This window comes from Pleurodeles waltl, chromosome 7 (genome assembly GCF_031143425.1).
Source record: "Pleurodeles waltl isolate 20211129_DDA chromosome 7, aPleWal1.hap1.20221129, whole genome shotgun sequence".
NCBI classification, from domain to species: domain Eukaryota; kingdom Metazoa; phylum Chordata; class Amphibia; order Caudata; family Salamandridae; genus Pleurodeles; species Pleurodeles waltl.
The window spans coordinates 439,691,580-439,719,044 of record NC_090446.1 but is presented as its reverse complement, the minus strand read 5'-3'; the positions used below and the strand labels follow the sequence as shown (position 1 = coordinate 439,719,044).

Sequence of the window (27,465 nt, the reverse complement as noted above, 5' to 3'; positions counted from 1 at the left end):
TCGGGTATGAAGAGCCCTCTTGATACACCGTCGAAGAATAGCAGAGCTGCTGCTGTTCTTCCTCCTCCTCATCCAAGTCTTGACACTTTACATGCAGCTGAGATGGGCTACTGGATGCACCGAACATTCCTTCATCCTGGGAATACTTGTCGTCATCGTCATCTAATAGATGCTGCAGTGGATATGGCAGGACTTTACTTGGAGATGTATGGCTTGGAAGGATTGAAGATGTCCTTTCTCCCTTGGAGATAAAAGAAAGAGGGAGGAATCTTGAGGACTCCTGCTGTGCTTCCAACTCTCCGGAAGAGGGTATGATAGTCAGCGGTTGAGTGGACAGAACCTCCATCCCTGCTGCTGACATTTCAGTATCCGTCGTGGACAGTCCCCTCGTCAACACTTCCCTCATCGACGGTGTTGCTGCCGACAGGACTCTCGACGACGGTTGCGCCATCGACGGATCTGTCATCGACAATGGTGGTGTCGTCGACGGGTCCCTCATTGACGGTTGTCTCGTCGACTGTTGTCACGTCGACGGCGCAGGTGTTTTCGTCGACGTTGTTTTTGTCTTTCTCGATGACAGATGCTTCATCGACGGTAATACTGCCATCGACGGATAAGCTACTTCTGCTCCCGCCGTCGACGATGCCTTTTTGAATATCTTGGCCGTTATGATCGTCGTCGACGACAGTGGTGACGATTTTATAATCATTGGCGATACTGCCGTCGTAAACGTGGATGTCATCGTCGTCGCTGTGAGCGTCGACGGTGTCGTCGACGGGGGTGTCGTCGACTGACGTTTTTTGGTGATATCAGGGGTAGGCCTTACCGGATCACTCGTCGGCGACAGTGACAGAGAGGCACTTTTTGCGGGTGCCTTTTTTGCCACAGGTGTTGTAGGCTCTGAAGGAACCTTTTTCAAGAATTTTGCCTGGTGTTCTGAGCTGGCAGTTGTAGGCTCCTGGTGCCCCTGTTTTTCCATAGACTTATGCTTCGTCTTTTTTACCATCTTCCTTGGTGGTTCCTCAGACAGTTCTTCTTTTCCTCCATGACGCTTGAGGGAGCAAGATGATGCTTCACTTTTATCTGAGAATGGGTTTTCCATAGCTTTCTGCTTCTGGAGCCACAACAGAAGCCTACCCTCACGGTCCTTGAGGGTTTTCTGACTAAAGGTGCAACAGATTTTACAGTCTCTCACCTTGTGGTCAGGATGGAGGCAGTATATACACTTTTTGTGGGGGTCATCAACGTGAAGTCTCTTCTTCCCACAACTGCCACAGTCTCTAAACAGACCTTTCTTAGCCTGCTGAGACATGCTAGAATTGCAAAAGTGAAATTTTCTGAGAGAAAAATTCCTGTCAGAAAAGTATACTGAGCAGAGCTCAGGGAGACTCCCTTCACGCAACGTGCGGTAGAAAATCTGAGGGAAAGAGCCTCTGTTGGGAGTGTTCTAGAGGGTGTCGACGCCTGATTGGCTGAATTTCAACTTTTGGTCTTTTTTGCAAAACGACATGGATAGACTATAAAAGAACCTAAGGAGGCCCTTGAGGCGTAGTGTGTAAAATGTACTGCTATATGTATTTCAGGTTACCGTGAGGCTCCCACCTTGACGACTGGGATGATTTATGCATGTGAATCTATGAAAGATCCAATACTGGAGAACTTCGTATGTGCTTCCGGGGGTAGGGATGATGGAAGCCACTCATTATGGTTGTCACAACATGACTATCATTAGTCCAGCAGGCACACGTCTCTGGCATGACTATCCAAAAGTATGTATTTCTTTTATTACCAAGTTTCTTTGTTTCCATTTTTATCTTAAAGGCACTCTTGCTACACCATTTTCCTTCATCTGTTCATCATTCATGAGTGTAAAGTCTCACCCGGCATGCCCATGGCCTCCTCTCCGTTCAGTATGAAGAATAAGACGGTAGCATCAGAATTACTGCCTTTCGGACATGGTTTCACTTCCTCGTTTGTGTTCTCATAACAACCTCCATCTGTGCACAAAGAAAAAACACACAAGACATCAAGAAAGTCATTCAGAATGTACATGGCTTGCTCTTCCACCCTCCTTGCCCCCACCCACCTCAGGCTTCCCTCCTCCTCCAAACACCCCATCATTACTTTCCAAATCGTTATCGTTGGATTGAAGGTAGGACCCTCCACCTTGAACACACGCACAGAGAAAGAACAACAGCAACATGTTAGCCACATCACACCAAACATTTCAGAAGCCGCTGCAGGTCTAATAATTGTACATCTGGTCCCAGATAGTTCTGAGTGTTAGGCCGGGACCTGGGCATGACAGTAGAGGGGCAACCTCGGGTGAAATATGTAAGACGCTAGGCATAAGTAAGGCCAGACTTAGGTATATTTTTTTGACAAGGCAAAGGTAATGCAGCGAAAACGGGCCACGTTCACACTGCTACAGAGTATATTTAACAAAGTATTTTGCTAACATTTCCCAGTAAGGGATGGGACAAATGTATCTCCTTAAAGGAAAAATTAACCAATGACCCTTCGCAGCACAAGGCAATGGTATATATGATGCAAATGCCCTCTCATAGTACAGCAGGCAAGTGAGCAGTAGATGTTGAAAATAAGAACAGTGTTTTTCTTCAGCATATTTACTGTCCTTTTTAAAACATTAACAGAGGCTTTCAATATATACCTTTATTACGATTGCACTAAGAGCCACTACGCCAATATTAAGAGATTCACATAGCTTTTACTACGCATCTCTATCTCTGCCTTCATTATGTTGTGGGCTTCAAGCCCTGAAACATTTGCCAAGCACCCATACTGCACATCTGTCCTGCAGCCTGGACTAGTATGACAGTACTCAGGTGTTTGAAATGAGGTATCTAGTTAGCAGAAGTATTCACCCTTGTCCAAGTAGGGAGCAGAATCGTAGTCCGGGTAAGTCACAACACAATCTAAATTATCCTGTGCCCCCCCCACTCTGGAGGCTTGGCCCTGAGCAGTCAGGTTTAACTTAAAAGGTAATGTATAAAGTATTTGTGCAATAAATCATACAGTAACACAGTGAAAACACCACAAAAATTCACCACACAGGTTTTAAAAAATTGCAATTTTTTTTCTGAATAAAATAAGGCAAAATGACAAAGATCTAATAAGCACAAGTTGAAATGTCACTTTTAAAAGTTTTAAAAGAGTCTCAATCCTTAGAAAGCAACAGTTGTTTCTTTGTTACAGTACCTGCGTTGCGCCCACAAAACCAACGCACGGGGACCGCAGAGGAGGAGATGCATTGGAAAATAAGGTGTTGCGTCAGATTTTCTGGTGTGGCACAGGTGATGCGTAATTTCTTTGCATGCTGCAAGGGGTTGAGTCATTTTTGAGGTGTGCACTCTTGGTTCCTCACTGCGATGTGGGAATATTTTGATGCCAATGGATGATGCATTCAAAATCCTTGACGCCTCGGTAGAAGGAGCAGGTGCTGCATCGATCCGGTAGGAGATGCATTGAATTTTCTGTTGCAGGGGAGGCGCTTCCTCGAATTCTCCGTCGGGAAGTCGGTGCTTCATCGTTCCAGGCGGTGCGGCAATTTCCCAGCCGCGATGCAGGCTTTGCGTCAGTTTCTGCAGGCGTTGCATCGAGTTTTGACACACAAGGAGTTTCTTGAATAGGTGAAGTCTTTGTTGGACCTGAGACTTCAGTAACAGGAGACAAGCTCAATCCAAGCCCTTGGAGAGAACTTCAGGAGGAAGGCAGAGACCTTCCAGCAGAGTCAGAGGCCAGCAGGGCAGCAGGGCAACAAGTAGGGCAGCAGTCCTTCTCAGCAAAGCAGTCCAGATGAGTCCTTTGGACAGCCAGGACGTTCCTCTGACAGAGTGCAGGTGTAGGTCCAGAAGTGTCTGATTTGGTGGGGTCAAAGACCCAGTTTATATACCCACAAATCCCTTGTAAGTCTAGGAAACTTCAAAGAGTGGTTTTGAGGTGCAGAAGTTTCCCTTTCAGCCCAGTCCTGTCTGCCAGGATCCCTGTGGTGGGTTACCAGTCCATTGCCTGAGGGCAGGCCATTGGCCTCTGAAATGTAAGTGTGAGCCCCTCCACCCTTCCTGCTCAGGAAGACCCAATCAGTATGCAGATGAATGCAGATGTGACTGAGGGGGTCATTCTGACCCTGGCGGTAAAAACCGCCAGGGCCGACGACCGCGGGAGCACCGCCAACAGGCTGGCGGTGCTCCCATGGGCATTCTGACCGCGGCGGTACAGCCGCGGTCAAACGGAAAACCGGCGGTGCACCGCCGGTTTCCCGCTGCCCTGGGGAATCCTCCATGGCGGCGCAGCTTGCTGCGCCGCCATGGGGATTCTGAGCCCCATACCGCCATCCTGTTCCTGGCGGTTTTGGCCGCCAGGAAGAGAATGGCGGTATGGGGTGTCGTGGGGCCCCTGGGGGCCCCTGCAGTGCCCATGCCAATGGCATGGGCACTGCAGGGGCCCCCGTAACAGGGCCCCACCAAGATTTTCAGTGTCTGCCATGCAGACACTGAAAATCGCGACGGGTGCAACTGCACCCATCGCACCCCTTCCACTCCGCCGGCTCCATTCGGAGCCGGCATCCTCATGGAAGGGTGTTTCCCGCTGGGCTGGCGGGCGGCCTTCTGGCGGTCGCCCGCCAGCCCAGCGGGAAACCCAGAATAACCGCGGCGGTCTTTTGACCGCGCAGAGGTATTCTGGCGGGCCCCGCCAGGACGGCGGCTACTGCCGCCGGCCAGGGTCGGAATGAGGCCCTTAGTGTCCTGTGTTAGTGGTTGTCTGGGTGGAATGCACAAAGGGAGCTGTCAACGGGCACACACCAGACATGCACTTCTAAAATAGTAATATTAAATTCAGCTTCATTAGTAAACAGAATTTTCTATTACCATTCTGGCAACACCAAACAAGACATGGCTACTTCTTCCAGATCAGAATCCACCACTTAAGAGTATATGATGACAGTTCTAATGCTAGTCTACGAGAGGTGCAGGCCTCACAGTACTGGGAAATACATTTATGAGTTTTTCACTACCAGGACATGTGAAAGACCTAAGTACATGTCTTGCCTTTTACCTATATAGCACTGTGTCCTGTGGGTTACCTAGGACCTACCTTAGGGGTGACTTGTATGTAGAAAAAGGGGGGGGGGGGGGGGTTTAAGGCTTAGCAAGTAGTTTTAAATGCCAAGTCGAAGTGGCAGTGAAACTGCACACACAGGCCTTGCAATGGCGGGCCTGAGACATGATTAAGGGGCTACTGATGTGGGTGGCACAATCAGTGCCCACTAGTAGCATTTAATTTACATGCCCTGGGTACATGTGGTGCAGTTTACTAGGGACTTACAGGTAAATTAAATATGCCAATTGGGTAGGAACCAATTTTACCATGTTCAGGGGAGAGAACATATGCACTTTAGCACTGGACAGTAGTGGTAAAGTGTGCAGAGTCCTAAAAGCAGCAAAAACAGAGTCAGAAAAATGGAGAGAGGCGGGCATAAAGTTGGGAGATGACCACCCTAAGGCTGTCAAGACTAACATCAGGCATTCCAAAAACTCTTGATGCGTCTCTATTTTTGGTTTGCACTGTTACCTTATTATTGACATTTCCTGAGCTCTCTGGTGTGCACCATGCAAACCTATGCTACAACTGAGGTGTCTACAGCGATCTCACAATGCCCCTCTTTTTCAGCTGTATTGATAGGGTGGGTCACTCTAAACATTATGGGATGGTGCAGACTAGGTAGGCAATCCCAGAAACAACAGATGGGTATCTGCATGATCTCACTCAAAACATCAGCCAAGAATAACTTAAGAACAAGCAAGTTCAATCTGCGCTAAGCTAATAGGAAGAATGTTTTAGTGTTTATACATTTTGATTATTAATTTCAAATGTTGAGGTGCTCAGACAAATATTGCAATTGATTTGATGATGTAATAGTAATATCCGGTGACCAGCTAAGCATCTGTGACATACCCAAATAAGCACTTTGACTACTCATGTAACATCATTACGAATCAAGATAATCACAGTTTAAAAGAACAATGCATTTTATCATCACAGCACTATTAGATTCACACCTTGAACTACTCCAATAACACAGTATCTGCTGACATTGTTCACACATACCACTGCCTTAAAAGTACTTGAACCTACAGAATACAGAATGTGTTGGTGACATTTAGGGGGTCATTATGAACATGGCAGTAAACACCGTTCCCTGCCGTGGTGACAATGAACAGAAACCCGCCATTGGCGGTGAACAGAAACCCGCCATATAAAGATGCAAAAATCTGAATCCGTCAAAAACTTCCCAGCCACCAGTCACCGCCAGGACCTTGTAAGTGAAAATGCAGGACATCCCACCACGCCACCACCGAGCAAACAAACTCCCTGCCCTCTAAATAATGATGCACAAATCACAGCTGCGGTCGTCAGTGGAAGTCGAACGACCATTGGCGATACAGACCGCCACGGCCAGCAATGGAACCCAACAGTAAGAATTGCACACATTGGTAAGTTTGAAACCCACACACCTGACACACATCCACAACACCTCAGCATACTGCACAGTCACCTGCACCCACATCAGGCAAACCTACACCTTTCACGACCACTCCCTCTACCTCCACTCCCACACCTTCCTCCAGGTCCACCCCGATTGTTCCTAAAAAACGTTTCCTATCCCGTGTTGACCTATTCAAACCCACTGGCCCACCCTGTCTCATCCCTAAACGTGCCCACCTCATGTCCTGTCCACTCCTCCCACGTCACAGCCTGCCCCTGTCCACCCTTTCCATTCCCGTGCTACCTCCCCTGTGAGCAAGAGACCCCGTGCTGGCCCAGGTACATCTGCTGCACCCCAGTCCAAGGCTGCTCCACCAGCTTCAAAGACCAGACCCAAGCCTCCTCCACCTCCCAAATGTAAAGCCAAGCCCCCCAGGTGTAAATCCCCACCTCCACCAGCCCCTGTCCCTGTTACCTGAGGTTCCTGGATGCCCCATTGTTGCCCCTTTAAGGTGGAGTACCATTTGCACTTGTGGGTAGTCAAGTTGGGGCCATTTGGGCCCATCGGACTTTGAACTATGGACTGGCCATTGGCCTTCTGTTGGACTTCTGTTGCTCATGGAGCTTAATAAAAGGTTTGTGTGGCTAATGTTGGTTTTGACACACTCTGGATCCGTGGTTCATCGTTTCTTTGTGGGGGGTGTTGTGCACATGTGTGTACTTTAGGCAGGTTGTCTTGGCCTTGTGTCGGGTAAGTACCTCTTGCTCTGGGGTGTATGGATTGTGCTGTTGTGAGGGGTTGTGGGTGCTTTGCGGGTTGGGTGGAGTGGGTGGATATGTAACTGTGCCCTTTCTTCCTTTGTTTAGTAGGTTGCGTTACTTACCGTCGTCGTCTTCGTCCGCAGTCTCAGTTGTGGAGGTATTTTGGCAAGGAGCAGGACTGGCATGATTTGCAACTCTCTATCCATGTCTGCTTCGGCGTGTTGTGTGAGCCCCGGGTGAGTGTTTCCTTATATTTGGGTTGTTTCTGCCTGGCTTTGCATGTCGGTGGTTCCCGCCCCGGAACAGACGGCAGTCTGGTGATTAATTATTTAATGGGTGTGTAGGGCCTTTCCGTCGGCCTGTTGGCGGCCTCTGCCATCGTTATTGGCAGTCTTCTGCTGGCGGTGAGTGGTTTTCAGACTGCCTGTTTTTCATGTGGTTCATAATTTGTCCGCCCAGACCACCTGACTATTGGCGGTAGTTACCGCCACCACTGGCGGAGCGGCCTTTCTCGCCGTGTTCATATTGAGGGCCTAAATTTTTATATAGAGTGTGAATTTTCCAAATATTCATGTAAAAAAGTTGTAATTGTATTAAAGACACATAAGCTCATATTATGCTGCCTTTTGCCATTTAATTCAGTAACAGCCAGTTTTTTCAAACAGTAAATTGTTAAAACTGAAGAACATTAACAGGACTACAATAGCCAGCAGGATTAGGTGCTAGGCTGCAGTCTTACAGTCACAGTTCTATCATTAGTCCTCTTTATAAACATGCTCTCCATCATCTTGTCCCTCCTCTGTCTTGATGCATGAGGCAGATGATCATTGTAAACTTGGAATAACAATGAAGAAAATACAAATGTCCATGTGCAGGATAAATGCTAGCCATTCATCATTTTCCTTTGATTGTTCAGGAAGTTAATTGAATTGTTGATTCAAGGACTGTGAAAAAAGAAATCTTTAATATTCTGCTAATGGGAGGGTAAACTTAAATTAATAATGAAAATCCTAAATCGGTGGGATAATGCTCACCTGCGTGTCATTGATAACATTAGGACATTCCTACATGAATATTTAGAAAATCCACATTTCATGGTGAGCCCGGCTCATAATATTTTCTTTGAAAGCAAATTAATCACAGCAAAAGATGCGTCCGAAACAAGTTCGCCATACAATGATTTAAATATGAAATCTGAGGACCCTTCAGCTGCTCTCAGAAGGTCTTGAAGTCTGGCTCTGTACCAAAAAACCTTACATGCAATGGCATCTCTGGAGAAATGAGGTCCAAAAATTGATTCATCTATTACCGCTTGGGACATTACCCACTTTACCCAACAAGCTAGGGTTGCTGAAGACACCGGATAATGTGGTTTATTTATTGAAATGAGGAAAAGGTTTTGCTCTCTTTAAAATTGAATAATAAACCACAGAGCCAAAAAAAACTCAAGCTTTTACATCAGAAACTCTCTTAAAATAAATTAGACGTAATAGCATGGTCCATTTTTCTGACAATTATTTAAGTGTTAAATCAGTGTTATCTGTCTAAGGGCCTGATTTAGATGTTGGCGGTAACGGTCCTGTCGTCGACTTTTTGATTGGAAACCCGTCTGCCACTACAACGGTCTGCCCGCCTTATTTAGATGTTGGCAGTCCCATAGATGAAAAACTGCATTCGAACCGCTGCCCCTGCTAAGAAATACCGCTTGTGTCGACCACAGGAAAGGTAAAATGGGGTGCTGGCGGGACCGCAGGCAGCCTTCGCGCTATGCAGATTTAGATGTGCCTTACCGCCAAGGAAAAAGTGGGCGTCCAACCACCACTTCTTATTTGGCAGATTGGAGGGGAAAAGGGGTCAAAACTCAGCTTTTCTACACTTTCCACCCCATGTGTGACTGGACACGAATGGAAAACACTTGCCATCGCTGCTGCCACTGACCCACATAGTAAACACAATATCACCCCCGTAGACAGACTTCAAGGCAGAGATGCCTCATTGCCAGGGTACTTTGGGTGGGCACTACACGGGAGGTGGGGACCCCTGGAGACATATCCATGTCACAGTATTTTTTTTTTAGCACTGTGACATGCATATGTTGGGGACACAAGTGGGTCAGACACGGGTTGGGACACACTGGTACACAACACATATCGGACACATACACCGCTGTCAATATGGTGCCAGTATTCATTGGCAATGATGTTACATTGACACCTGTCAACTGTGCCCATGTGGGCACATTACCAGGGGACCTGTACATATCATGTTGTGCTGCAAGTTGAGTATGAGAGTCTGTAATTGTATGTGCGATTGGCTGGTTGAGGTGTGGGAGCGGGTGTGGGTGATGTGGTTGTGTCTGTATTCTGTATGTGCGTCACTTTCATGTGAGACCGATGTTGTTGTGAAGTTGTGTATGACGTGTTGCTGTGAATTACATTCAGGTGAGTGTTTTGTTGCAGTCATTGTGATGTGTGTAGTTGTGAATGTGGGAGTGTGTTTGTGTAGCTGAGTGTATAGTTATTTTGTTTGTTGGGATTGTGTGGTGTGTGGGTGTAATGTCAATGGTGTGTGTACATTGCAGCATGTTCTCAATGTGTGTTTTTGTGATGTACGGTTTCTGTTGTATCGGACTGGCAATGGGATTATTGTGTATGTGTTGTGTTATGTAATGTGTTGTGCGGGGGTACCTCTATGGCAAGGGACAGTGTGTGTGTGTCACTTACCTCCCTTCCATAGCCACTGCCATTGTATGAAGTACATTGAGTCCAGACGCAGTCTCCCACTGTCAGTGAACCGCCATCATTAAATCAACCTGAAGAACTGTAACATCTAAATATGGTGGGCAGAAGACTTTCAACGTCACAGTCGTTTCAGGCCCACGTCTGATGCAGCTTGGCGCTGTGACCGCCAACATCTAAATCAGGCCCTAAGACATGAACATTTTAACAACAATATCCCATTAATGAGTATATTTGGGAGAAGAAGGAATACTAATCCTTATTCCACTGAATAGCTTGCAAATTTGAGGGTGTTCACCAATTGGTTTGCCTGCTATATAATGCCGATGTAGTGAAATTGCCAATCTCTGTGTGTTTACTGACCTGTAAGACTTCCCAGAAGCTGCTACGGAATGCAAAACATTTGCTAAGCTAGTCACATCTGCCAAAAAGGGATCTGAATTTGACTCCGCACACCAATGAGTCAAAGCATTCCAGACTGATTTGTAAACCCTAAAGGTTCCTGGAGCCCATGCTTTGGAGATGAATGTAAGAGTTGGTGTCGAAAGTCCCAGGATGGACCAGATTATTCCAGAACATTTCACACCAGGTTGTGGAGTTGTCCATTGGGGTTTGTTAGGAGATGCAGAATGCAAGGAAGTAGATATAGGATGGCTACTGACATTTGTAAAAGATCTGGAAACCATATCTGGGATGGCCAGGAGGGGGATATTATTAGGGAAACATGTTCTCTTCTTTGCTAGACAATGAGCGATCATGAGGCACAGGGAATGGCACACAGCATTCTCTGATTTAAAAGATGGAGAAATGCGTCTGAGGCTAGCATCACAGGGCCTGGTCTCCAACTGAAAAACTGGGGAAGTGTGAAATTCAGTCTAAATACAAACAGATCAATTGAGAAGGGACCCCATGTCTTTTAAAGTAGAAGTGTTAGACCTGGCATCCGTTGGCGTCATTCTCCCTTAACTTTTTCCCTTCAACTCTCCTGTTTTGCTGACTGTTTTTGCTGGCTTTAGGACTCTGTGCAGTTTACCAGTGCTAACCAGTGCGAAAAGGCTTGAGTGCTCTCCTTAAAACATGGTAGAACTTGCTTACACCTAAAGGGCCTATTTAATTTACTTGTGAGAACTTAGTGAAGTGGTACTACATGCGTCCAGGTCCTGAATAACAAATGCTACCAGTGGGATGGCAGCACTGCTCGTACCACCCACTTAGGTAACATTTTAACATGACTCAGGCCTGGCACTGCAGCCTGTGTGTGTGCAGTTTTAAACTGCCATTTTGTCCTGGCAATAAAAGCCTTTTGCCAGGGAAAACCCTTCCTTTTAATACATACAAGTCACCCCAAGGGTAGGCCCTGAACAGCCAAGAGGGCAGGGTGCAGTGTATTTAAAAAGTTGGACATGTATTTTTAAGTTTAATATGTCCTGGTAGTGAAAAACTCTTAAATTTGTTTTTCACGACTGCAAGGCCTTTCTCTCCCATAGGTTAACACTGGCTTTACCTTATTACATCTTATAAGTGTAATTCACAGTCTGGAAGAGATAAGTTTTTTGAGTTTGGTATCTCTGGAATCACAATTTAAAATAACAACTTACATTGAAGTTAGATTTTACATTGTAAAAATTCCACTATTAGAAAATTGGCATTTTCTTAAGTAAGCCATTTGGGGCCTGATGTCTGTCTTTGATCACTTGTCTGGGGCAGCTGCCAGCTGGGTTTTGTGTATTTCATATGGGTAGCTACACACAATGGGAGCTCGGGAGGAAGGAGCTGGCCACAGCCTCACACTTACACCTGAATAGGCTGTTTCCTGTCCCTACACAAAGGGCTGCATACCCCCCTGTAGTGAGTCTGGAGCCAGAGCAGGAAAGCAAGTCCTCTGTGCACTTCAGAGACTTCTTTGAAGTCTACCCCACTTCAACTGCACCACTGAGTATAAAAACCAGACCTCATACCTTAGAAATTCAGTACACTTCTTGACCTGTGGATACCCTGCCAGGAAAAAAGACTTCTGTGCTGCTACAAGGACTGCCACTTTACTGGACTGCTGCTCTGGAAGATCTGCTGCCTGGATGTGCTGACCTGCTGCCTGCTGCTTTTCTCACATGGTTGAGAAGGACTGGACCTGCATCTCTCCAACCCAAAACTCAGAGTGACTCCAAAGGACAGCTGTCTCCTGATCTGAAGTCTCAGGTACATATTCCAGTCAACCTAACACTGCAACTGGACTCTGCCATCTGTGAGCCTGACATTTCCAAGTGGGCCCTTGGGAGTAAATCTTCAGCTGCTGCTCCAGCAGAACCACTGCATCCCTGCCGTTGCATGGACAGAACCAGCACATCTCTGCCGTTGTATGGATAAAACCAATGCATCGCTTTCTTCAACACAAGGTGCCTGCATCCCTGTTGACAACAAGCTTGAAAAACTTCGACAAACTCTGTATAGTAGCCACTGGGCTCATCAGAATCAGTGCATCGCCTCGATGTCGACACTGCCGGCTTCTGCACCTGAACTCCATTGTATCTTGGCTCTGACACATTGCCACAGCGGCATGGGGAACGTCAATGTATCTTTTTATCTGCATGGGGAAAATCAACGCATCTGATTAATGGCATGGTTCGAAACCAGTGCAACAATCCCACACTAGGATTTTAAGGTACTTTGGCTTAGTGGGCCCAATGGGGTCCCTGTAGCCGGCCCTCGCTCCAACAGGGTCGGCCTGAACTTTTGACTTTGACCCGGTCCGGCGTGACACGATTTTCACAGTTGAGGCTTTTCGCTTCTAAGCACTATCTAACAGTTTAATCTTTATAAATTCATAACACAGGTTTTACCTTTTGGATTTTGCCTATTTTTCTAATCAGATGTGGTATCTTTTTGTGTGGTGTTTCCACTGTTTTACTGTTTGAAGAGTTGCACAAATACCTTACACTTTGCCTCTTAAGTTAAGCATGTGTACTTTGTGCCAACTACCAGAGGGTGGGCACAGGTTAATTTAGAGTATGTTTGTGACTTACCCTCACTAGGATTGTGGTTCCTGCTTGATCAGGGTGCATACGCCACAAACCCAATTTCTAATACCTACTGTTGCTTAGAAAGGAGTGTGACTAATAAATCTAACTTGTCCAGAGTCCAACACTTTCCCTACTGTTGCCTAGACTGGAGTGCGAATAGCAAATGTAACACTCTGGAGTCCAACTCTTTCCCCACTGTTAATTGGCTGGAGTGCAAATAGTAAATCTGACCCCTTTAGAGTCAAACACTTTCATTAGTGTAGGTTAGCTTGCAGTGTGGATAGTAAAATAAATAGTTTCGGAGTCTAACACTTTTCCTACTGTTTCTTAGACTGGAAAGGGAACAGTAAACCCAAAGCATTTAAGGTCCAACACTTTCCCTACTGTTGCTTACACTGGAAGGAGAATGGTAAGGGCCTGATTACGAGTTTGGCGGTCCATGCACCACCATGGCGGAGGTCCGACCGCTATCTGCTTGGCAGTTGGACCACTGTATGACGATGTGGAGGGGCCTATAGAGAAAAGACCGCAACGGTGCCGCCGGCACCACCAAGCAGCGCAGACCGCTGCTGTAATAAGGCAGGACAAACAAGCTGTTGGAGCCTGTATTTCTGCCGGACTTGTTATGATGTTGCACACTGCCAAAGAAACTGTGGCGGTTCAACCACCACGTCCCAGCAGGTGGAAATGGAGAGCATAAAGCAAACTACTTACCTGCAGGGAGCGTTACACGTCCTGCACCGCCATGGAGCCCATCACACATGTCCTGCCACTGCTGCTGATCCTCGAAGGTGCACAAAATCCACGCAGTCGTGGACACAACTGACGGTAAGTACACCCACTAACCTGTCATTGATCTCAACAACAGATCGTCAAGCCGGTGTCCACATGATATGGGGCACAGGCCACGTGTAGCAAATACACATGTCATTCTGTACACAGTCGGAGTCATTTACAATGTATGACACATTCACAGTCATTAAATGCCCTCTCTGGGCAGGTCACTGACACTGCACTGCAACACTAGGCAAAAACACACATTTGACCATCTCAGGCACAGGGACAGCGAAGAATACACAACATTGTGTCACACAACAGCAACAACACAGCAACTTCACGTCTACAAATGCAACTGACACCCTCACATTGCACACATGCTATGGACTGTCGTCCTATTGAACACACATATGTATGGATTTGTCATAGAACACAAACACTTCTCTCATGAAACAGCCCTGCAATGGACCTACACATCACCCTTATTGCAACTCAATGGAAAGACAATGGGATGCACATTAGTTTTAGAGACAAATATACAAAGCCCAGTATGCAAATAATACCTGCACAGTAGGGATTGGGGCACCAAAAGCACTCGGGGAAGGATGCTGCACTGGGACACTTTACAGTTTGCACACGCCGCTAAAACAGCATTTGCTCAGGAACTGGCCCTGCAGGTATCTCAGGGACAAACAATAGTAGAGCCAAGTGGCATGCCCATCTGCAGAATGTGGAAGTGCAAGTCAAGAAAGCAAATACAACTGCAACAGCATGGGCCATAAATCTAGAAGAAGTAGCTGCAACGTACACATATCAAAATGGACACATGCACAGTCAAATGCAACGAAAGGTAGAACAACTGAACACCCTCCATATATGGACAAGCAAAACTCTAGCTTCCACACATGAGACGAATGTACAATCCATATCAGGTGACAATTTTAACACCATACATGCTGACATTGGACAACACAAGATGAAATAGTTACCATACCAAACATAGCACAATGCAGTGACACCCCATTTGGATTAACAAACACTTATCCATACAGTCAACAACTACCCTTGTCCTGGGTGACACCAGCACTGTCCACAAAGTCAGATTTTGCAATCAACAGCAAATGGATCAGCAATCAGGCTGGAACACACACAACTGTAGGCATATAACCAGGGCCAGCTTTAGGACTGGTGGCGCCCTGTGCGATAGTATATTGTGGTGCTCCCTATCCCATGACCTCCTCCTCGGTTTCACTCACTACCACCCGACAAATGTGCCCCTCATCTCTCCATCTCTCCCCTTTCACATATATTCATGTGTTTTAAAGCACATGTAAAGGCTGGCTTTACTAATCCACTCAGCTAGCCACTTAAAATATAGGGGCATAAATAAGAGCCTCTAGCGCCACTCTAACGCCACATTAGTGTCATTTTTTTTTACATTATGACGTTAGAAGGCCAAAAACGCTGTGCCATATTTACAAAGTCGTGCAATGCATGCATTGCACCACTTTGTATCCCTTTGCGCTACATTATGCCTGCTCCAGGCATAATGTATGCAAAGGTGGCATTCCCTTGTTAGAGGGGGGGCAAAAGAATGGCGCAAAGAAATCTGCAAGATTTCTTTGCATCATTTTTTTCTGGCACTTTTAATGCCTGCTCAAAGCAGGCGTTAAAAGGAGGCTTCTGTTGGTTACAATGGGCCTCTGGGTGCTTTGCAGGTTTAGCATCAACATTTTTTACGCTAATCCTGCAAAGCGCCGGAGTATCATAAAAAATTCACACTAGTCCCCTAACTACCACCATGTTATGCTGTATTTTAAATATACTGTGCACACATGGTGGCGTTAGGGGAGCGCTAAGGGGCGAAAGAAAAGTGGTGCAGCACTTTGTGCAGCTCACCTTTTTTTCAAATATGCCAAATAGGGGCATATTTAACAGCCCCTAGTACCATTCTAAGGCCACATTAGTGTAATTGTTTTTAAGCTAATGTGGCGTTAGAAGGCCAAAAATGCTGCACCATATTTACAAAGTGGTGCAATGCATGCATTACGTCACTTTGTAATCATTTGCGCTACATTATGCCTGCCCCAGGCATAATGTATGCAAAGGGGGCACCCCCCCTGTTAAGGGGGCTAAAAAATGACGCAAAGAAATCTTACAGATTTCTTGCCTCATTTTTTTCTAGCACTATGAACGCCTGCTCAGAGCAAGCATTAAAAGGAGGCTTTCATTGGTCACAATGGGCTTCTGGGTGCTTTGCAGGATTAGCGTCAACATTTTTGTTGCTAATCCTGCAAAGCGCCGGACAAGCATAAAAAAATCTGACGTTAGTCCCCTAACTACCACCATGGTGCTCAGTATTTGAAGTATGACGAACACATGGTAGCGTTAGGGGGTGCTAACGGGTGCAAGAAAAGTGGCGCAGCACACTTTTTTCAAATATGCCCAAAGGGCAGTGTTTATTTTGTAAATAAAAAGGTGCCGGTGCCGGTGCTGGTGCCCAAAGCACCTCCTCTTAAACATGCAGCTGCTGCAATTAAATGTGTGAAAACGGAATACAGAGGCAGCATAACCCTGAAGGTTTCTTGGGCCTCTTCAATCCACTTACAGGCACTCCCTGCCCCTTCAGCTCACTCTTGCGGATTTCTGCTTTTTCCCCATTGTGAGGCTTTTTCGTTTTTCTTTTCCTCTGTCTTTCCCATATGTGGCTTTTTCTCACAGTAAATGCTTGAAGCAGAAAAATAAGCGCCGGCCCTCAAAAATAAGTGCCGGAGCTCCACACCGGGAACAACAAGCACAAATTGAGCACTGCCATAGAGGCATATTTAAGAGCACCTAATGCCATTCTAACCCCACACTAGTGTCATTTTTTAAAAATAATGTGGCATTAGAAGACCAAAAACTCTGCGCCATATTTACAAACAGGGTCAATGCATGCATTGCACCACTTTGTAACATTTTGCGCTACATTATGCCTGCACCAGGCATAATGTATGCAAAGGGGGCATACCCCCTTAAGGGGGGGCAAAATAATGACGCACAGAAAACGGTCAGATTTCTTTGCGTAATTTGTTTCCAGCACTTTTAGCGCCTACTCAGACCAGGCATTAAAAGGAGGCTTCCATTGGTTACAATGGGCCTCTGGGTACATTGCAAGATTAGTGTCAACGTTTTTGATGCTAATCCTGCAAAGCGCCAGACTAGAGTAAAAAATTCTGATGCTAGTCCCCTAACTACCCCCTTGGTGCACTGTATTTTAAACACATGGTGGCATAAGGGGGGTGCTAAGGGGTGCAAGAAAAGTGGCTCTGCACTGTGTGCAATGCCACTTTTCTTAAATGTGCCCCATAGTTCTGTTTTTTGCAGCAGGCATATTAACCCTCCATGCTACTTTATGTTGACCCGAAGCTGCCACTAGGCAAAACTCCCATCTCTCTCTCTAGCAGGAACAATAATCACAAGAGGTATCTTGACATTTTAATTGTTTCGTGAACGCTAAATGCACAAGGAACTTTTCAGCAGGTGCTTTTAAATCACAAGTTTCAGAAGTTATTGCTAAACACAGCTCTATATACAAAAACGCGGCCACGTCGTATAACCGCGTCATTGATTCTTACGGCGCTTGAATATCCTGAATGATTTTTGGTTCATGCTTCCAGTGGATGTAGTAGTTCTTCTGACAATGGCCGGTTTCCAGTAGTTTTGTGCTAGTTGACAGAGAGCTGGAGTGAGTAAATACATTTTTTAATCTCTTTCTTCTTTTTTTTTTTGAATGAACATATTGTTATTGTATTTTTGATGTTCTAGAGAAACATTGTTGTAGTCCTGATGAAGCGCCAGTGGATCCATTCTGGACAATTATTTAGGCGCAAAACATGTTGACTTTTTGTAGTGGTCAACGTTACTGTGCTTGACTTCTAGAGGATGTAAACTTTGGGATCATCAATTCCCTTTCACTTTTCCAGTGCTTTTAATCTTGACCGGGTCCTTGCTCATTTATTAAATATTGTTGTACTGAGGAGATACCTGAGCCAATTTTATTTTTATTTTTCATTTTTCATCTCTCCAGCTGTTTCTTAGTAACCTAAGACTTGTTGGTACTATGACATAAATAATGTTTATGGCAAGACGCTCCGATGTAGGACCCGGTCAGACATTGTAGTGCCAGTCTGGCGTGGAGCAGAGCCCGATGATGAAGGATGAGGGCTATTGCGTCCGAAGGAGTGTGTGCCTGTGTTGAGAGGTTTGAATATCCTCCACCTTTTTGGAACTGTGCACTCATTATTTCTATAAACACAGCGCCCCCCTGAGGTCAGTGTCTGGTGCGGTCGCTCCACTCGCACCGCCCAAAAGTCGGCCCTGCATATAACACAAGTTGCTCAGGAACAACAAAAAGGTATAAAAGGAATTGCAGGACAAATATGTACCCCAAAAAACAACTACTTGGGTTTGTTCACTCCAACATCTTCAGAACAAAGGCCATTGACCAGTCGAATTAATGTCCATGCACATGGTTGTATCCATAATTGACTCCAATCACTGCCAGGGAACCTCCACAAGAAGGGGCATCAAGTGGGCAGGCAGGCAACTCAGGGATCATCCTTGGGTGTGGTCCATAATCATCCTGGGGAGCTGTCAGAACCTAACACATTCACATGGCAATGTGACCGGCAGGAATATGTCCTGTACTTACCCCCTTGTCGCTGCCGTGCTGTCCTCAAATGTCCATCATGGTCCGACATGCGCCCCACCCAGGTTGGGAGGACAGCCCCAGTTGGACTTCTGCAATCTTCCTGGCCCAGCATCTCAGGTTCTCCCACCTCTTGCTACAGTGAGCGTTCCACCAGCTGTGGTCCCCCAGAGTCTGCACATTCAGGGGCGATGTTTGTCCATAGCTCCTACTTCTCATTGGCATTAACCTGCATGGATGCAAAAGACAAAACCTTTCAATTTTTTAACACTCCAAAAGTGTGAAACACAAAAGCCAATTAGTACAGGGACATGACTACAGACATATATATTTCCATCTTCAGACTAACCCACTACCCCACTCATGGCCTACAATGACTAAGCACGCTTACTAACATCAGGTAGCCCATGCTTCAGCAACATGTACTGTGATGTGAGCCACAATAAAACACTACACACTTATGTGGCTTCTGAAGGGTAAACTTACTAAGCCTGAATGGACCAACACATTCACACTCTGTGATATTGACTCACTGCATACATTGCCACAGGCAACTAACATAGTACAGACTTCACCATTACACTTGAGTGACAAAGAAGGGGCTGGCATGGTGGGTACAGGCAGTTTCTACCTTGTCCATGTGTGTACATGTGGCCTAACAAATGCAGACTCATGCCCCTTCAGGTAGCCCATGCTTCAGCAACATGTACTGTGATGTGAGCCACAATAAAACACTACACACTTATGTGGCTTCTGAAGGGTAAACTTACTAAGCCTGAATGGACCAACACATTCACACTCTGTGATATTGACTCACTGCATACATTGCCACAGGCAACTAACATAGTACAGACTTCACCATTACACTTGAGTGACAAAGAAGGGGCTGGCATGGTGGGTACAGACAGTTTCTACCTTGTCCATGTGTGTACATGTGTCCTAACAAATGCAGACTCATGCCCCTTCAGGGGGTGGGTACTGTGGTATGTACCTGTACCACAGAATACTCCTTTTGACATATGTGTCCATCCTACAGAGATGGCATCCAAACATACAAAGTCATGCATTGTGCAATTACTACTATGTGACCAACCTACCGACTCCTACATCTTAGCCTCCCAGGAATCAACACACTGTCTGCACTCTGGCACTGTCATTTGTGCAATAAGCCAGCAAGTGACAAATATGACAAATATGACCTGTGTGAAGGTGACAACCGAGCTGAGGGAGTAAAGGACCTGTCATGAGTCAAATACACACATTGACAATGATGCAAAATGTGCATATGGAGTAGTTTAACGATTTACCTCAGTACCCATTCCTAATCTAGGCAATGGACTGATGCATTCAGGGCAAGTTTTACCACTAGAGCATCATATTGTCCACATGCCAGGATCTGCTGTTGTACATGGTACAGTGCCACAGTTGCATATCCATAGTGACTCCCCCACGGCCTAGACTAGGTCCCATATTGTGAGATATATTTGATAGGCGCTGGTCTCTGTAGGCTCAGCATACAAAACATACAAGACACTCCCCATTTCAATCATTTCCATGCATAACAGTACATCATGTGGCCATAAGCAATTGGCATGTGGTGTGTGTGCAACCTGAAGGGCAGGGTGAGTCAGGACATGGATTGCAGACTACAATTTGGCAAAGCCAGATGTGGGTTGAGAGACCTTTGTTCTATACACATCTTACAAGATTCTGAAATGACTCAAGATGCATACACACCTCATGCTGTCTTGCACATACATTTTGTTCAACATTTACAACAATCACGAAGAAAGAGATTTCATTGGATGGCAGTAAAGTCTCCTTACCTAATTATGTGCATCTAACACAAGGATGATCTAGGACCCCAAAAACATCACACAACACAATGTAACTAAACTTAAGATATAATACTGCTCGCCAATATCTGCACATTGTACATCCCATTCATGTCACACAGACTGCAATAACAGGCACACAAGAAATCTAACTGGCACACAGGGGCACACTGTAGCCTGTGAGGAGGGAAAGGATGGTACAGTACGGAGAAAATTGTGCACATGAGGTATTTACCTAATCCTTTGGTGAGCCGTAGAGCTGTCCACACAGGGATAGGACCTCACTGACAAGCCTCTCCCACTCTACTGGTGAGAAGGCAGAGGCCCAAGCACCTGCTGGATGTGGCATGATTGCTCCCAGAGGCGGCACACAGCAGCTCAGGTCGTGAAGGTGTTGCTGGCAGCAGTGCCAGGAGTCAAGTGAGTAAATCTGCACAACATTGGCGGTCATGTCCACCACGCACCCACTCGTCACCGCCGGCGGACAGAGCCATTGGGCTGCTACTGCCACTGCCAAAGAAGTTAGCCTATGGCTTTGTTCACAGTGGTTGTAACCTTCTACCGCCATGATGACTTCCATCAGCAGTCGCGGGCGGTTCCTAATGTCTGGTGGAGTAAGTCAGGCATCTGCCATTTTAAGGGCCTGAAATTCTCTATTAGGCTTTCTAAACTGCATCACACCTACAATACCTGTTTTGTGCATCACAAACATCCTTATCATGTCTGGTCATGTAGGTCCTTCTACTCAACCACCACTGTAGTATGTTATGGCATTTTACGGTGGTGCTCGGTCCACCACTACTGACGGTCATTTTGGTGGTCGGAATATACAGTAACATTTTGAGAGTCAATTGTGTTGCACATCTGTGACTTTTGTTCAAATTCATGTTTTGGACACGTGTTGAAAACCATGGGGGGTCACATGTGACCCTTATGTAGTTGCCAGCTGGGATGTGTAATGGGTGTCATGTTTTTTCAGTCAGAAATGATTTGCCACATGATATCATTGGCATGCATCACGTATGTTGCTTTGGACACACTGTCTAATGTTACAACTCATGTCTTGTCACACGTAGGTACCCTGAAAGAGGGAGAATGCAACAACCTCCTGTCTACCGTCCACTGCCAGACCTTCAGACTATGGAAGAATGCCATATCATCATGTACAACCGTCTGTATACGCAAATAAAAGTGAACTTATGCCATCAGTTGGAAACAGATCTGATGCCAGCTATTAGTTATTCAACCTGCATACCACCCATTATACAAGTCATATCAGTTTTGCAATTCCTGGCCACTGGGTCCTTCCAACATACATTGGCTTTATCTGCTAGTATGTCCCAACATATGTTCAGTCTGGTGTTGAAGGAATTCCTCTCAGCAATGTTGAAACACATTGACAGCTATTTCAGGTTCCCCCAACGTGAGGATTTAATCAATGCGAAGGCTGACTTCTATGGTTTTGGCCAGCTCCCACATGTGGTGGGGACACTGATAGCACATATGTTGGATTGGTGCCACTGCAGGCCACTAAACAAGTCTATAGCTACAGAAAGAACTTCCATTCCATCAATGTGCAAGTTGTCTGTTTGGCGGATCTCTACATCTCACATGCCTGTGTCCGTCATCTCGGTTCAACCCCTGATTCCTTCATTATGCAGAACAGCACCATACCCCAGCTGATGTCACTATTGCACCCAGAGAGGGCCTGGCTGGTTGGTAAGTCATGTCTGTCCTGATTCTGAGTGTGCAATGTCAGGTGTTACAGTCATTAAAGGAGTGACCCACTGTTGCACTTCTGTCCCATTCTTTGACAGAGACTCAGCATATCCAAACCGTCCTTGTTATTGATGCCACTGTGGAATCCAACTACGCCAGCAGAAGTCCGCTTCACTGAAGCCCATGGAAGAACACAGAGGACAGTGGAGGGGGCTTTTGGGCACCTGAAGGCCAAATTTTGCCGTCTTGACTGGACTGGTGGAGCCCTTCTCAACTCACCTGGGAAAGTGTGTTAGATCACTGTGGAATGCTGCATGCTCCACAACATCGCCCTGCGGAGAAATATCCGGTACATCCTGGAGGCAGGGGAGCCATGTCATGACTGTGACTGTACAATGAACTGTCGTTGTGAGAATGTGTGGAGTTGAGTGTTTTGGAAACAGCTTGGGAGCTGATACTCTGCAATTTTCAGCCAAAGGCTGCTTGATAAGATAGATTTCGACACATCCCCACCTTCATGATGTTGCTTTGTTCGTGTCAGCTTCCTTGCAATGTACTTTGTTTTCCAGTTGCTTGCTATGTGTCTTGTCATAGGTGTGGTTTCAAGCCTATACTCCTTGCTTTGTTCTTTGTACAGATACCCTTGTCATGTCATCTTCATGTGGGCATTTGAGAGTTGTGACAGTAGCAAGTATCTAATGCTGTTCTTACATACAAAGTGGTCATGGATTGTTTCAGGTAATGTAGGTTTCAAAGTTTGGATGAATGAGACCTGTACCAAGAGAGTTTGCAAAGTGTTTAGGTGCAGGTACAAAAGTGCATATTGGACTTGTTTTGTGTCTTGTATTGAGCCTGATGCATTATTTGTGTCACCATGTGGTCATAAGATATGTAATACTAGCTTTTAACCAAGTCATTTTACCTTCACGTTGGCTGAACAGTCTTTTTTTCTCTGACCTGTACATAGCTGTAGATGTGTGTCATCATTGCAGGCCACAGTGCCTGTCCCACAACACTGACATATGTTTGTATCATACCACCAGAAGCATGAGCATTGGATTAGGATAGCCCTGCGATCAGGGACTGTTGTATTGCCATCTCTCTATCTTGGATAATGTGATATTGGATTGTTTTAGGGTTGTATGTGATAAGGCTCAAGCTGGCAGCATAACTACTTTAATGCTTGCCTATTCTACTGGACAATGTCTGACAAATCCTTTCCTTTCGTGGTCTGGGGTCTGTTCCTTGAAATATGTAAATTGACTCAATATGAATAAGAAATTCTTGTTTCCAAAAGTCCCAACATATTAACAGCCTATGTGCTGTATACTGGAATTCAAGTTTTGGTTTGACTAGACACTTGTACTCATGTGCTGGTGTGTAACGGTTATAATCCTGAGCTGGACACTGAGTACCTGTAACATTTCCCTCCTTTCACAAGCAGCTTGTGTCTTCATCATATGGTTCACATGGTCTCACATTTCAACATAGCAAAAATGTGAAAATTAGGCAAGTAGACAAGGAGTTTGTGATGGGTGATTTATTACAATGTTAATGCAGAAAATAAATTTGGGACATGAAGAAACAAAAAGTAAAGTGAAGGGGTCAGTCATGGTGAATTAAATCATTGGAGTAGATGCCACACCACTGGGAGTCCAAAGTCCAGAGTACTCCTCCAATTGGAATTGATACGTGGTTGTGGATCAGTCAACAGAATCTGGCACACAAAGGAAGAGGTCACTTGCTGGCAGTGTTGGGTGTCTTGACATCCACACCTCCTGAATTCTTCCCTGGAAGTCCCCACTTGCATGGGGGGGGGTTCAGGTGCTACAGAGACAGGGGTGTCTGGTTATGGTTCTTTCTATGGCAGGGCCTCTCTTCCAGTGGCTGGCACCAATGTAGATGTGCCTGGTGTTGATGAGCTAAAGGAAGGGGTAGACTGATGTTGAAAAGCCTTGCTCAGGTGATGTGAATGTCCCTCAGCACCCCGGATAGGAAGTTCATGTTAGTATTGTGGGCTTCCATCTGTTCTCACATCTGTATGCATGTCCCTCTATAGCTGCTTGATTTCCCAGAGTTCGATCAAGATCTGGATCATCACACCTTGGAACTCATGATAGACCCCCAAGACACGGCTGATGGTGTCCTGGCCAGGAGTAGACCCAGTGGCCCTACCCCCTGGCCCACAGCATCCCTCCCACATACCCTACCCTCACAGGCCTGCGCCCTTTCCAAAGGGTGCCCTCTCCAATTTGTTTGTGGACCCTCATTGTCAGAAATGTTGTGCTGCAACTCAGGATCTGGGACTGGGGGGCATGATATGGTAGACACTCTGCTAGGGTCACAGGTAGGGGGGGAAATGGTTGCTTGTGATGTTGAGGCAACCGGGATGGGAGGTATTGATTAGGCTACAGTGAGACCCACTGTTGGTGTCTGGCCAGGTTGCCCAAATGGGCCAGAACTGTCCTCCTGGTCCAGACATCCAAGCATGTCTTCTTCACTAATGGCTTCATCCATGGGGGTAGTGGCAGTTTCTTCTGTGGCATCTGTGTGACCAGTGGCAGCTCAACCTGTTGATGTAAAACATACAATGTTACTGGTTGTAATGTGACATCTAACTCCAAGAGTTTAGTGTTGCAGTAAGCAAAGACATTGCACAAAGTTAAGTTGCAGGTAATCCTATTGTGGCAAGTACCCATGGTATTGGTTGTATTGACATGACATGTGTGAAGCATGCCATTTCCATTTAAGTCAAGCAGCTGCTAAAATGTGCAGATTATTAGTACTTGGGAAGATGGCCTAAGAATGTCATTTTGCCACCAGTGCAAGCAAAACAGTGGCTAGGCAAGATATGTCTTTGGCCATTTTGCGCCCTAGTCGATTGTGATGCAGGCAGATCCAGGAGTTTGTTGTATATATGACTGGAGTCATCATGTGGTCAGTGCAGTGTGAATGTGTCTGCTGCCAAATACCATTCTGGTTATGTACCTTGAGCCCTTAGGGATCATTGTTCTGCACACTGGGTAAGGTGTCATTTCGGTCCTCAAAAATTTCATCTTGGGTTAGCAAGCCAAGATGGATCTATGTTGACAGATATATCTGTGATTTGGGCATAAACTGTGCTTGACCCCTCTCAGGTGAGTATACTTTATTTGAGAGTTGACAAACAGATGTATTTTAGCATGTGACTACTGTGCTGGTGGTTGGAGTTAGATAAACAGTACCTCCTGGGGGCTGCAGTCATGTCACTCTCTATACTACACACAATTGACAAATGTTATCCTCCCAGGTGAGTAAACTTAATTTGAGAGTTAACAAACAGGTGTAGTTAAGCAAGTCACCTCTGTGCTGGTGGTTGGAGTTAGATAATCAGGGCCTCCTGGGAGTTGCAGTCATGTCACTCTCCATACTACACACACTTGACCAATGTAATCCTTCCAGGTGAGTAAACCTCATTTCAGAGTTAACACATAGGTGCATTTAGGCAAGTAACCACTGTGCTGGTGGTTGGAGTTATAGAAACAGGGCCTCCTGGGAGTTACAGTCATGTCACTGTCTATACTACAGAGGAACCTAGGAACAGGGGTATGTGGACAAGTGAACCCTGGTCTGGTGTTTGGAGTTGTAGAAACAGTGTCTGGGAGTAGCAGTCAGGTTACTCTCTGTAATACACACACTATACAAATGTTGGCTATTATATATCTGTATGCAGTCTGCATTTAGGTTAGGGCATACATATAACTGCTGAGACATACCATGAGTCCTGAGATTATTATTGTATATTGAAAGACTTACAGGCCCTATTTGGACCAATGGCATGTGATGGACCTCAGTAGCTGTGCTGTTGGGTCCAGCAATACAGATTTATAGTGTTTACACTCAGATACTATGGGTATTTAATGTTAGTGGGGTACATGCACAAGACTGTGGCAAAAGATGAGCTATGAGCATGCATGACATGGCATTTGTGAGACATTTTTTGTGTTGTGACTTACCAGACTCCACTACCCCAGGTATTCCTGTTAAGCCCTCAGGATATAGGTTGGCCAACACCTTCTCCACTCAGGGAAAGACATGTAATGGGGCACTGGGAAGACCACCACCAGTCTTCTTGGTCTGCAGCTAGTCCCTGGAGACCAGGGAACGGACCTTGCCCCTGAGATCATTCCACCTCTTCCTGATGTCCTCCTTTGTGCGAGGGGTGGTGCCTACAGTATTGACTCTGTTGACTATCCTGTCCACATTTCCAGTTTCCTACTGATGGGAGTGTGCTGGACTTGTGCTCCAAACAATTGTGGCTCTACTCTTATGATTTCATCCACCATGTCTATTAACTCATCTTCTGAAAAACTGGGATTTTTTAAACGTGCAAGGTGGAAAAAACTATGTGTGACAGTGACTCACTAAACAGGGGAAGTATAAAAGGGAGTGAATGGACACAAGTGTGTGCAGGGTGTTCTATGGGATGGCGAAAAAAAGGTGTGCCAAATTTATGGAGTGTTTGTGAAAAATGTCGCTCACGGCTTCTGTGTTTGGCATTGTAAATGCAAACGATTGTGGTCTGTAAAGGGGTGTGTTTTATAGTGTCCTTTGCAGGTGTGTCCACTGTGGCAATGTGTGTCAGCTGTGTTGTTTTCAAATTCATCCAACATACAGTTGTCTATTGCTTTGCTGACAGCGAACTGCCGTGGTTCAGACTGCCATTGGCTGATGGCCATGGGGAACCACCACAGTGACTGTGTGCTTATAATATGCTTGATGGTTGGTCGCTATGCTGTCGGCGATGGACGTCAGACAGCCTATTTCCAAACTGCCATGCCGCTGGCGGTCTGCCATTTTTGCTTGGCGGTCCTGTCTGTGTAATTCGTAATACGGCGGTCTGAAAGACTGCCAACATGGCGGTCTTTTTGGTACCGCCAACATGGCAGTCTCACTGCAAAACTCCTATTGAGGCCCTTAGTGTCCAGTACCTTCCCTGAGATGTTTTATTGAAGTGTGAATGGGTAATGCTGCTTCTTAAGTGTCCGGCATCTTCCCTGTGTTAGCTTAGTTTGGATTGGGAATAGTAAATGTTGTTCCCTTAGTGTCCATCACCTTCCCTGAGTTTTTCTTTTGGAGTGGGAATAGTATATGTAACCCTTTTACTATCCTAAATCTTCCCTGAGATATTTTTTATTTAAGTGTGAATGGGCAATGCTGCTTCTTTAGTGTCCAGCGTCTTCCCTGTGTTAAGTGAGATCTTGGAGTGGGAATAGAATATTTAACCCTTTTAGGGCCTGATTACAAGTACAGCAGTCCTAAGACCACCATAACCAGAGTGGAGGTCCGACCGTGGCATCCTTGGTAGTCCAACCACCAGATTAGGATGCTGGTGGTTGGGCCATCACAAAATCAGCGTACCCACCTGCACCATGGATCCC

The 27,465-nt window shown here is 45.9% G+C and overlaps 1 protein-coding gene across 1 annotated transcript in view; it reads right to left on the bottom strand.

The window, feature by feature from the left end:
- Window positions 1-1,860: 1,860 nt before the first annotated feature.
- The window catches only part of LOC138246886 (uncharacterized), a 727,672-nt gene continuing 702,067 nt past the window's right edge, over window positions 1,861-27,465 (bottom strand). The window contains exon 8 of the mRNA XM_069201635.1: window positions 1,861-1,997. Within this exon, the coding sequence (XP_069057736.1) occupies window positions 1,861-1,997 (137 nt within the window). The remainder of the gene's footprint in view (window positions 1,998-27,465) is intronic.